The 13,796-nt window shown below is 36.9% G+C and overlaps 1 protein-coding gene across 4 annotated transcripts in view; it reads left to right on the top strand.

Moving 5' to 3' along the window:
- The window catches only part of ANKS1B (ankyrin repeat and sterile alpha motif domain containing 1B), an 808,746-nt gene that overhangs the window by 99,537 nt on the left and 695,413 nt on the right, over nt 1-13,796 (top strand). For all 4 annotated transcript variants that reach the window (XM_054719390.1, XM_054719389.1, XM_054719388.1 and 1 more), the window contains exons 2-3: nt 6,644-6,724; nt 13,002-13,158. In XM_054719390.1, the coding sequence (XP_054575365.1) occupies nt 6,644-6,724; nt 13,002-13,158 (238 nt within the window). The remainder of the gene's footprint in view (nt 1-6,643; nt 6,725-13,001; nt 13,159-13,796) is intronic.

The raw sequence follows: 13,796 nt of genomic DNA, 5'->3' as shown, positions 1-13,796 counted from the left end.
ACTTCTAGCACTAGTGACAAAGTTGAAACTGGGTTGAAATTAGATGCTCTAGATTTCCTCTAACATTTTCTTAACTCTGGGTTCTCTGCACAGTTACAAATTCCTTCTCATATTCTGAAATTCTATCTTGGGGCATATACTACATATATAGTAGAGAGATCATAAATTGTGTGATTTTTAATTCAAGGAGTCATTTCACAGTTAGCCAATTCTGGTTTGCTGTGTGAATGCATGTTACTGAGGGTTGCATCAAGCAATTCAAGGTGCATATTTGTCAGTAGTTAGTATAATTTGGTTAGTATAATTAGTTAGTATAACTGGTTAGTATAATTTTGGCTGTGGTGCTCCGTAATGTGCTCACTTATGTCAAATTGTGCATTTACAGTCTCTGATGTGACTATAATATTAAATCTATTATATATTTTTTCTCACAATGTAAAAAATTTGTTAAATTTTCTGTGACTCAATCAAATGGGCATTTATTTACTAACGGCCAATGTTTTCAGTTATTTTTAGAAAGCATTTAAAATGATCAGAGTTAAGCTTAAGTGTTCTCTTTTTCCCTGGAATTAATTATCTAGGGCCTTCCCTGTGGAGTAGCCACTGTCCACATGAGGCCTAAAGCCCTTGAAATACGGCTAGTCCTAATTGCGACGTGTAAAATAAAGTGTAAAATTAACACTGGTTTTGAAAACAGTACATAAAGAAATGTAAAAATACCTCAATAATTTTTATATTGATTATGTGTTGAAATGGTATTTTAGATATACTAGGTTAAATAAAATATATTAAAACGAATTTCCCTCTTTTATCTTTTTAATGTGGCCAATAGAAAATTTAACTTTACATCAATAGCTCACATTATACAATAGCTCCCATTTGACCCATATGAGACATGTTTAGCCCATGATAATAAAATTATATCATCACTATAGAAGATGAGGATTTATGTTATAGAAGAGAAAGAGTTTGTCCACCAGTGCCAGCAGTAACACTGGACACCGAATATTCAAGTAATAGACACTTGGAGAAATATTGGCTGTTTTATTATGAATGGCACCATCCAGGACAATGGGAAGCTAATGCTCAAAAGCTCAACTGCCCAATGGCCTATAGGTTATAGGTTATATAGGGCAAAATCACAAGACACTGTGGGTTTGGGGTTTGGGTCGTTCTGGGAGCTGATTGGTCGGAGATGAGATAAGGGTAATGAATCATTTCTTAAGGTGTTGAGGACAGTTCTGAGATCTGTTCCGAGGTCCCTCTGTCTGGTTTCATGGGGAAGTAGACAGGGGGTCATTCCACCTTAGAGCAGCTGAAACATAATGTAGGTCAAGATACTGTCTTTAGCCTGCCAGAGGTCTGGATCCTGTGACCATTAGTCAGGTCCAGCTACTGTCTTCTGCTGCCTCAGGGGCTGCTGATTATGGGGGAAAAGGCTAGATCTCTGATGGACAGACACATATGTGTGTGTGTGTGTGTGTGTGTGTGGGTGAGAGAGAGAGAGAGAGAGAGAGAGAGAGAGAGAGAGAGAGAGATGATTTTTAGAGCTAGGATTTAAAGCTAAATTTAATCAAACTCATAAGGATCATCGGTTTCACTTACAGTACTCAATAGCTTGTGCACATCTGTCCAATTCTTGCAAACATGGGAGCAGAATATTAAGGTACAAGTTGAAAAAAATAAGGACTTGGTTTTGCATGCTTGAAATGATCTGATTTGTTAGAAGACCATTCCTACATCCTCTGACCTGGCCTGTGGCACTCCATGCACCTTCTGTATGAGTTTCCGTGTCTGAAGCCCTGGAGTGACCTCAAGTGTCATGAGTCAGATGAGAATTAAGAAGTGCTGAACACTCTAATGTTGCTCCTGATGAATATTTCCCATAGGTTGGTAGAAGGCATAATGACGATCAATTTGTGGAGTAGCTGTGCCTAAATCTTGTTTGCTATACATATGAATATTGACCCAACAAACTCAGGTTTTTTATTTATTTAGGAATAATCTTATTTAATATGTGAAAACTCTGATTAATGAATGTATGGTAATTTGAAAGTTCTGTGGAAAACCCATTTTGTTTATATTTGTTTTAAAACATACTAATCCAATATGTTATATTAGTGCAAACAGTATAACAAAGGAAATTGAATCTTTGGTCATTGGGGATTTCTGATGATCTCAAAGCATTCATTCTGGGCAAGATTTCTCACATAAAAAATTTAAAAATATTGACAAGTAGGTATAAGAGATGAGATTGTGTGTATGTTACAGTAAGACTGAGGATGCCCGGTAGGTGTGGCTCAGTGGTTGAGCATCTATGAGCCAGGTGGTCATGGTACGATTCCCCAGTCAGGACACATGCCTGGGTTGCAGGCTCGATCCCTGAGGAGGGGATTCGGCGGGGGGGTAGGAGGGGTGCACAGAAGGCAGCCAGTCAATGATTCCCTATCATCATTGATGTTTCGATCTCTCTCTCCCTCTCCTTTCCTCTCTGAAATCAAAATTAATAAAAATATATTAAAGACCAAGGATGTATAAATTGTCTTTTAAAAATAAAATGTAATTAATTATTTAAAACTTTTTGAGACATCTCTTAAAGATACTTAGAACTCTTGCATTTTATAGAACAGCCTTAAGTTAACACAGGCCCTCTTTTTAAGTTCGAGGATTATCAATGAGAAATGAGAGGAGGACAGTGCAAAAAGCTGGAATGGTATTAGCTCACCGATTGAGCTTTTAAGCATCAAGGTTTATTTAAAGTAAGCCTGTAATCGGAAGCTTTGGGTCTGGCCTATTTATAGTGTTTAAAATGTGTGTGTATGTTCTATGAATATATGGATATATGCCTAGAGGCTCTGGTAACAGGTGCAGTCAAATATATTTATATACAAACGCTAAATTTCTATTCTAAACCTCCTCGTGAAAAAAAAAGTCTATCCTCTTCCAGTCTGTTTAGGAAATGAGAAATACATTGGAGATATTTTTTCAGGCTATTATAATGAATTCCTTGTTTTTCTGGTAATGGGGAACTGAGATGGTATAGGTAAATGAAATCTATCGACCCTGAATCTATTTTACTTATGAATATCAATATCTTTCCTTCCTAAATATTTATGAGGTCTCATAACATACAGGAAATTTAAAAAATAATTTGAGTTAATTTACAGTATTTTCTCATTTTTTTTTTTCTATCCTGTGCCAGAGGTATTCCTGAGCAACCTAGTGTTCAAGTCCGCTTTAAAGGAAACCTGCCTTTCCCCACAAACACCGCTGCTCTCACGGAGATATATCATCATCCATGCATTTCACTTATGGTGGGAGCCTTTGACTCTTAGCCTATCATTTGGATGCCATTCCCCATAGGTTTTATTTTAGACATACCTATTTGAATTTCCCCCTCTTCTTTATCCACCACTGTATCTCCATTTGTCCAGATTTCTTTGTTTCTTCCTGAGACTGTAAAAACAGGCAATGAACCTGACTCCCTGCCACCAGTTTGTTCACTGTTTCCCTTCCTGCTGTCACTAGAGCCCTCATGACCTGGTCATGGCAGAAACATGCTTAATATCTCTGTGATAATCCTCTAGCTCCAAGTTGCCTATAGAATCAAGACTAAGCTTCTTGACATGTTATAAGGCTCTTCACAACCTAGAGCAAACCTATGCTTTTCTCCCCTTGTATTTTATTGTCTTTTTTGTTTTTCCTTGAAGAGTTACATGATAATTTTGACTGTTCAAACAATTTAGAGGTGATAATGTATTTTTGCATGCATTTTTCTATGTTAATGCAAATCTTTCTCATTTGTACAGTGAGAATAAGAATAGTATCTGTTAAACCTGTAAGTTCATGCTGACCAGTGTCACCCCAATCAATTTAACTAAAAAAAAAAAAGAAAAAAAAGAATAGCATCTGTTTTATAGTTGTACTAGAGGCCTGGTGCACAAAATTGGTGCACGGGGAGGGGGGGGTGTCCCTTAGCCCAGCCTGCACCCTCTCCAATCTGGGACCTCTTGAGGGATGTCCAGCTTCCCAGTTAGGCCCGACTGGGATTGGGCCTAAACGGGCAGTTGGACATCCCTCTCATAATCCAGGACTGCTGGCTCCCAACCGCTCACCTGCCTCTGCCTGATTGCCCCTAACTGCTTCTGCCTGCCAGCCTGATCACCCCCTAACCACTCCCCTGCCAGCCTGATAGAACCTAACTGCTCCCCTGTCGGTCTGATTGCCCCTAACTGTCCTCCCCTGCAGGCCTTGTCACCCCCAACTACCCTCCTCTGCTGGCCTGGACCCCCCCCCCCCAACTGCCCTCTCCTGCAGGCCTGGTCACCCCCAACTGCCCTCCCCTGCTGTCCTGGTCTCCCCTAACTGCCCTCCTCTGCTGGCCTGATCCCCTAACTGCCCACAACTGCCCTTCCCTGCAGGCCATCTTGAGGCAGCCATCTTGTTACCACATGGGGGCAGCCATCTTTGACCACATGGGGAGGCCATCTTGTGTCTTGGAGTGATGGTCAATTTGCATATTACTCTTTTATTAGATAGGATGGATATAAATGAGTTCATACATGTATGTAAAACATTTAGGATATTAACATACACAATATTCTGCAATTTGCTTTTTTTGTTTGTTTGTTTTAATCCTTAACTGAGAATATGTTTGAGAGAGAGAGAGAGGAGAGGAAAACATCGATTGGTTGCCTCCTGTATACACCTCGATTAGGGATCAAATCCTCAACCTACGTATGTACTCAGTGTACCCAGCTACCTGGCCAGGGCTCTGATTCATTTTAAAGTTAATTTTTGTATGTGGCAAGGTATGGATCAAAACTCTTTTTATTTATTTTGGCCTAAGGATATTCATTTGTTCCAGAACAATTTTTTGCTAATTCATTACTTTAATGAATTGCCATTGTACCTTTGTAAAAAATCAATTGCATATGTGTGTGAAAGTCTAAATTGACTTTCTGTTCCTTCATTCTGTTTTGTTGATCTGTCTTTCCTCCAATACCACGCTCTCTGTCTTGTTTACTAGAGCTTTATTATAGCCTTAAAATCAGGTGGTGTTCATTTGCAACAACATGGATGGACCTAGGGGGTATTATGCTAAGAAAATAAGTCAGACAGAGAAAGGAAAATATCATACATTTTCACTTGTATGTGGAATGTAAAGAACAAAATAAATGAACAAACAAAACAGAAACAGACTCATAGATACAGAGAACAAACTGAGAGTTGCTGGATGGGAGGGGGGGTTGGAGTGCAGTGCCACATGAAAAAGGTGGAGGGATTACAAAGCTGTGAAGCAGTCATGGAGCTGTAAAGTACAGCATAGGGAATATGCTCAGTAATATTGTAATAACTACATACGGTGCCAGGTGGGTACTAGACCTTTCAGGAGGATCACTCCGTAAATTATGTAATTGTCTAACCACTCTGCTGTACATCTGAAACAAATACAAAATAATATGGCATGTCAGCTGTAATTGAAAATGAAAAAAAAATTATCCTTTTAATTAAATTTTGAGTAAGTACATTCTATTCATTTTTATCGTCCCGCCTTAGTTTAACTCAGTTATGATCTCTCATTGGGAACAGCTATTTATTTCTCAGAGAAGCCTGCGTGCTCTCTGGTACTTCAGGTATCTTACTACTTTGTAATTGTGAGTTTATATGTCTAGACCCTGTTCTTGTAAAGAAGGACCTTGAATGATGATTTTCTACTCAGTGCCTAGTTTACTATGTAACGTGCAGTTGGGGTACAACCAATATTTTGCAAGTACATGAATTAACTTGTTATTAGATGTTAGTTTGGATGGCTTTAATATCATCGGGAACATTAGATAAAGTAATTTTTTGGTTTGCTTTTGGAAAAGTGTCTTTCAATGCCTTATTTACTCAATAGCTAAAAATAGTTTCTGTAATTTTAGTGATCAAGGTTACAATGGACTCTTTTATATAGCTACATGTTATCTCTAGGATATTCTTCCCATAATGCAAAAATAATCCTAAAAGTGACATAAATCAGTGCCATCTCAGAATAGTGTGTTAAATGGGAAGAGGCAGGTGTCATAAATCTTTAGTCTTTAGTCTATAATATGGTAGCTGAATGTAAATTGCTTCCAATATTTGAGTAATGGTATCAAGTAATAGGGAAATGTTGGATCCAGATTTTTAAAAAATATATATTTTTATTGATTTCAGAGAGGAAGGGAGTGGGAGAGAGAGATAGAAACAATAATGAGAGAGAATCACTGATCTGCTGCCTCCTGCACGCCCCTAACTGGGGATTGAGCCTGAAACCTGGGCATGTGCCCTTGACCTGAATCGAACCTGGGACCTTTCAGTCCGCAGGCTGACACTCTGTCCACTGAGCCAAACCGGCTAGGGACGACCCAGATTTTAATATATGGCAGAGGCCTGCATTTGCTAATAATTTCTGGAGGTAGTTATATTCCCTAATAATTTCCTTGAATCAAATAAATGAAGTTATTGCTCGGAGGGGGGTGGGTGTATGAAAGACGGCAATCATTTTTCACATGACTGGACTTTTCATATGCCACAGGCCGCTGGCTGTGGGACCACCTTTCTGTTTTCTAAAGCACGATTCTGCTTAACCGCTAACTCTGCACTTGTGCTCTATTTGCAGCATCTGGCGAGGCCCCAATGTGAACTGCACAGACAGTTCGGGTTACACTGCTTTACACCATGCGGCCTTAAATGGACATAAGTAAGTGCCACTTATTTGGACCGGAATCCTTGTGTATTTCGTTACGTGTGATGGAGTTAATTATGTCTGATGATCGCTGTCTCATGTTGCCATGAGCCCCCTGGGCTTACAGAGGCATCAGGTAGCAACACCTACACGTTGAACTTGGTAGGAATGTTGCTGAGGATGATTATGTGCAGAGTGTAAACTTAGAGACCTGCTCTAACCTAGTCAGATGTCACACAGGGAGAATGACAGGACATGCTAGTCATGTGTAGCTTTGGGGAGGGAATGGGATCAAACCCCTTCCACCCTACCTTTTTTGGTGTCTTCCACTAGCATGGAATTATTCACTAGGAGCAAAATCTTAATAGATTCTTGCTGTTATGAGCCACGGACACTTACACAAACCACTTCAAAATCCTTCAAATTTAGCTTAACGTGCCTTTTCTTTGTCATTCATGATGGTCTTTCTGGATTTAAACTTGTGTAACCTATGGAATTATGCTTCAAAGAATGTGATAGTGTACAGTATGAAGAGCAAAAGAATGTGTAACCATAGCAACCATTTCATTCCCAGTGTTTTAGCTAGGTAACCTCCTGGGTTAGTGACAGTCAGAGTGTGAGGCGTTCTCCGAAAGATTCAGATGAAAAGTGGCACTTTTTATGTGTCTCTTCCTTTTGTTTTTCCTTTGTTCTGATGATCCAATTTGGTCTTCCCAAGTCTGGATAATTTCATTTCACTTTAGTTTTTTTAAAAAATATATACATATATATATTTTAAATTTATTTCAGAGAGGAAAGGAGAAGCAGAGAGAGATAGAAACATCCATGATGAGAGAATATCATTGATCAGCTGCCTCCTGCACACCCCATACTGGGGATCGAGCTCACAACCCAGACATGTGCCCTGACCGGGCCATAGGTCGACACTAAACTGCGGAGCCACGCCAGCCGGGCTCACTTTAGTTTTTTAAAGTTGATAATTACTGCCTTAAAATTCTACTCACTTTTTGTTTTCCCAATTTTTTTTTTTTAACTTTGAATTGAGACACAAGGGACTTAGTCATATTTGATCACATTTTATGGCCTTAAAAGTTCTCACACAGGAAACTTACAATTTTTTAAAAAATTATTTTTCACTATACCTTTTATTTATCTTAAAAATTATTGCATAAATATAACATTATTCTCTTTGGAGAGACATCTGAATTACATAAAATATCACAAACAATGTTTCATCACTTGGATTCTTAGTATTTCCAAATTATATATCTTTTCATCCACTCCCTATTTTATATCATCTTATGTCATCTAACTTAGAGTTGTTTTATTTTGCCAGGTCTTTCTCAACTATATTGCTGTCCTTCTGAGAGTGGAATATGTGTCCAGATCCTCACACTCTGAATCTTTTAAAGGAATTACTATTTATTTTTCTTTGTGCCATATACAATATGGCTCATCAGGAATGAAGCCAGATTTAATCAGCCCAAAGTGCACAATGCTGACGGCCTCTCTGGCCATCTTAGGTTTGGATTTCGAGAAGTTCCAGTTGGGAACACCAGATGACAAATAACTGACCTAAGATCTGAGGCCTGACCATGTGACCTATTCTACTTTTTTTTTTTTAAATCTCAGCTTGCCAGTATAAGCACTTCTCAGAAGAATGTTGTCCCCAAATGGATTAACATTCACATCCCTCCTTGACTTTCAATGTTTAGTAAATGTTAATGATGTATCCATAATGGCCTATGAAATTCTAATTACTGAGATATATTGCATTGTGGTTCAATGCATAATTTTTAGTTTCTGTTGGCAATGTACAAAGTGAAGCTAATTTAAGTGCATTGAATAACATTTATTAAGATCATCATCAAGAGGTATCTAGATATCTTTTAAGACCTCTCTAATTGCAGATATTCTCTGAGAATTATATCTTTGCTTTGCTTATCTGAAGATCTCATTGACCTTTTTAGCATTTTCTAGAAAGATTTTACTCAGTGTCATTCTATAGGCATTGGAAAAAAAGCAGGACATTTCTAATCCTGTCTTCCCATCTCTGTTAGTTATGTGACCTTGAGCCATTTACTTAACCTCTCTAGGCCTCAGTTTAATATACTGGGTATTTTTCCTTGTTTCTCCCAATTATAATATTTTGTGGTATATTGTTTTGGTATTATTTGTGGATCAGTTATGATGCTACAACTCTAAAATTTGGATTTTCATCTAAAGCAGTGGTTCTCAGCCTTTCTAATGCCACGACCCTTTAATACAGTTCCTCATGTTGTGGTGACCCCCACCCATAAAATTATTTTCGTTGCTACTTCATAACTGTAAGTTTGCTACTGTTATGAATCGTAATGTAAATATCTGTGTTTTCCGATGGTCGCCCCACAGGTTGAGAACCGCTGCTGTAGAGCATAAGACCATCGGAAAACACAGATATTTACATTACGATTCATAACAGTAGCAAAATTACAGTTATAAAGTAGCAACGAAAATAATTTTATGGTTGGGGGTCACCACAACATGAGGAACTGTATTAAAGGGTCGTGGCATTAGAAAGGTTGAGAACCACTGATCTAAAGTATAAGATTGCCCTATTTTAAATTATTTAAATTACCCATGGACTTTTAAAATTGGAGATCATTTATTTCACCTTACCCTCCTCACGTCCCTCATTCATAGATGGAGAAATAAGGCCATTCTGGATAAGTGACTGAGTGGCCACTTAGATATTAAGGTGGGGTTGTGTTTAGAGTCTAAGCGTTGTAGTTTAAAGTGTATGATTTTACCAACACTCTATATTATCTCCTTTTTTTTTTGGTCTACACGCACAATCAGTTTCCTAAACTCTCGCTGGCTTTTCTCTGTCCCATTGTGCATTTCTGGGCTGCCTCCCATTATCATCAACTAGGGTGTTCACATGGAATGCTAATTTTACTATTGTCTTAAGACATTTGAAGGAGAAAAAAATGTCATAGGATATATCTCAGAGCCAGAGAAGAAGGTTTTTCTTTTCTTTGCCTTTGCTATTCTCACTTAGCATAGGTAATGAACTATTGATTGTGTTGTATTCTTTCCAAGCAAGCCTTAGCAGTCAGCATGGAAACACATCATTTCCACGTGGGTTGCTATTGTTGTTGTAGCCATCAGCTCTAGATTGTTTCCATAAACACTGTGATTTTTAGGCTGAAGTTTATGAAATCATAGAGCTAGAAATAATGTTACAGGGTCCTGTAGTTATCTTATTTTTGCTTTGAATGCAGGCTTTTTCCTACTCCCAACATATAATCTAAGGACTTCTTACTGCATAGTTAAGCCCGTTTCCTCTTAATTTGTATGCTTTATTGGTAGCACTTGTTTATCAACAGTAGTTAATCCACAAGTGGAGCAGCATTTTGAACCTGAATTACATTATTTTATAATGGACAATTCATCTCCACTTAGCCAGATTAGGACACAATAGAAATATACTCTGTTGATGATTTCTTAGGTATTTATAATTGAAGATAAGAAAATTGTTGCCTTCAAATTATAGAAAAATCATGGTCAGTAAAACAAAATCCAGTAGCAACAATTATAGATAAATTATTTCAATAGATAGGCTATAGACCTATCTATTTCTTTCTCTCTTTAAATATGGAAAATTCATTGTCTCTCTCATGTATTTCTACTACAAATTTGATTATTTTAATTTAAATAGTAATTAGCCAGTGTGGGATGGAAGGCATTTTACTCTATCATTCCATATTCTTCTGACCCATTTAGCAATCAAATCAACATGAGACAAATTATTAACAAGAGAAAATATCCAAATTTTTTGCACACGTATGTATGGGAACCCCATACATATGAGAGATTCAAAGACAGAAAGTTAAAATGAGGTATATGTGACATTTGAGCTAAGGATGAGGTAAGGTTCCTGGGCCTGCAGAGGGGAGAAAGGTCACTCACTGTTAGGATGATAGGAAGAGCAGATGTTCAGTAAATAGAAGTTTGCCTTGCCCTATATATAGATAGTCCTAAGTTATTTCTGGTAATAATTCTTATTACAGGAAAGGTCCCTAATTTTAATTCTTTAAGTTTGCCACTTTATTTCCATCAAGGAGAAGTAAAATCTTCAAGAAAGTCTGAAATTAACCGAACCTTCATGAATTTAAGAATTTCATTAGTTTTGTTAATACCATATCCATATGAAGATGATTTGCATTTATTTCAAAGTTCTTTTGACTGCCAATAAGCAAAGGGAGATGAAACAAAATAAATATTTTTGGTTAGTCCTAGCTGGTGTGGCTCAGTTGGTTGGGCATCGTCCCATGCACCAAAAGGTTGCTGGTTCTATTCCTGGTCAGGGTACATGCCCAGGTTGCAGGCTAGATCTCCAGTAGGTGGCACGCAGGAGGCAGCTGATCCATGTTCCGCTCTCATATTGATGTTTCTCGCTCTTTGTCCTTCTCCCTTCCTCTCTCTCTAAAAATCAATAAAAAGAATCCTAAAAGCAAAAAAATCTTTGGTTATTACTTAATTATAGGAAAACTTGCTGTTGAGGTAAAAAAATTTGAATTTTGAACCTTCCCAATTAGTTTAATTTTACTCAGACCCTAAACTGAAACTTAAAAAAAAATTTCATATTAATTGGCAGTATATTTATACCTATCAGAAAATGATATAGTATTGAAAATCAACACTTTTAGATATATTAGCCTCAAGCTGCAAAACGTTGCATTGCATTGCTTTCAATTGAATTATTATTAAATTTATTTGATATGTTGTTTAGCTCCTGGGAAATGGGATTATTTTTTCTATGATCCCATCAATCACATTTACTTTAGAATTTTAAATCATTTCTTATTTGTTAGATGCTGCATATGAGAAAAAGTGCCATTTTATGTTGTAGTTAAATAGGAATTACTTCTCTGCTTGCTATTCTACAGACTTGTTCATCAATATAACTTAATATTTCATACTAGGTAACCAAGCATAGTCAACCTATTTATTTGTTGATACCTCTAGAAGTTATAAGGTACAATTGAAAGAGATATTAAGAAAATACTGATTTGATGGGATCCTGGTTTTAACTACTTTTTAAATTTAGGTATCATAGAAAGTACCTGAAATTTAATTTGAATGAGTTTGGATGAAAAAGGCCTGTGTAGTACATATTACATGTGACAGACATGGATACATCAGAAAAAAGATTAATGACAATTTGTTGATTAATATTTTATGATTCAGTAAGGCACTTATTTGATTAGAGATATAACTTTATATTTCACAAACATATTTTCACATTAGAAATCTAAGCCGAGCCAGTTCATTAGCTGATATCTCTGAATAAGATGAAAAGATCAACTTAAATAAAAATTAAAATAAACGTAAATTAAAAAATAAACAAATTTAATAAAGTGAATAAAATTTTAAAAACATAAATAAAAATAACAGTATTTAATTAGATCTTATTGTTCACCAAAGGCCATTGCATAAACATGCGTATTACTCTTTTCTGATTTAGATATTGGAAAGTGGTGCAGAGGTGGAAAGTGTTTTCCTTCTTCCCTTTTATAGGTTATTTGGTGGTCTGATAATTAAGTTGATGTAAGAAAGATTAACAGGCCTTGGTCAGTTTGGCTCAGTGGAAGAGCATTGGCCCACAGACTGAAGGGTTGCAGGTTCAATTCCAGTCAAGGGCACATACCTTGGTTGCAGACTTGATCCCTGGCCCTAGTCGAGGCACATGGGGGAGGCAACCAATCTATGTGTCTCTTTTGCATTGATGTTTCTTTCTCTATCTCCCCCTCCTTTCCACTCTCTCTAAGAATCAATGGAAAAATATCATTGGGTGAGGATTAACAAAAAAAAAAAAAGTAACAGGAGGAAAGAAAACAGAAATGTAATAACATGCATACTTCCTGTATATATGGTAGGGACCCAGGTAAACTGAGTAACTCCCCCAAAAGCCACCACCTTAAATACCATTTCTAGCTAAAGGCAAAGGATGTTGGGGCAGGGAGTGAGGGAGGGAGCCACTTATGGGAGAAAAAGCACAGTAAACAAGAGTATGGGGTTGTCTGCAGATTTAAGTTACTGTCTTCTCCATTGATAAGAGTTTATAGAGATTGAGTCAGCTTTTTCCTGTGGGTACAATTTTATACCTCAGTACCTTGAATTATTATTCTAAATTGCCACCCAGCATCTAGTATACTTTAATAATGATCTATTTAATAAAATCTGTGTCGTTCAGCATATTTTCTTTTCTGTTGTGTGCTTTTCTTCTTCTTCTTCTTTTTCTTCTTAGGGAAATAGTTCTCAAACTACTTCAATATGAGGCATCAACAAATGTAGCAGACAACAAGGGTTATTTTCCTATTCACCTGGCTGCCTGGAAAGGAGATGAGGAAATTGTGAAGATTCTTATTCATCACGGGCCATCGCATTCCCGAGTCAATGAACAGGTGCGCTTGTCCAGTGTTTGCTCATGCTATACCTTTTCTACAGTTTTGAGAAGGCAAAGCCGCAAGTGAAAATTTAAATTATTTTAAAATGAGATTAAAAAGTGAATGTGAAAAGACTTGATTACTTCTGTCTTTACCCTGCCAAAGACTTTTCCACTACTGAATTTCCTGAAGGGAAATTTGAAAATTTCTTTGGCATTTGTATACAGTACATAGGCACTAATTTGGGCATTTGTTAAGATATTTGTTAACAAGAAAACTCCATTTAAAGGAAGTAGTGGTGATATTTTTGCCTGCCTTATATAAGCATAGATTTTATAGTTCTTGAATATGTAAAGATAGAACGGAATTCACATTTATAATATGAATTAGAGCTTTTCTTAGTACAATTTTAAATGCTAGTGAAATAATGGTAACTATCATTTGTATAGTGCTTTACAACATTTACATAGCACTTTCACAATAAGTGCCTTTTGCGAATCAAAATACAATGTATAGAGTTGCTAGTCACAAATTAAGTTAAAAATTTTCTATGTATGTAAATACATACACATGCCTAGAGTAAGTTGAGTAAAACACCAACAGCAGTTGATACCACAGGTGAAGTCATAATATTTGCAAGTGCATAATATTCATAT

The sequence above is a fragment of the Eptesicus fuscus genome, chromosome 7 (genome assembly GCF_027574615.1).
Source record: "Eptesicus fuscus isolate TK198812 chromosome 7, DD_ASM_mEF_20220401, whole genome shotgun sequence".
NCBI lineage: Eukaryota > Metazoa > Chordata > Mammalia > Chiroptera > Vespertilionidae > Eptesicus > Eptesicus fuscus.
Note: the sequence above shows the minus strand (reverse complement) of the source record. Positions and strands in the feature narration are given on the sequence as shown.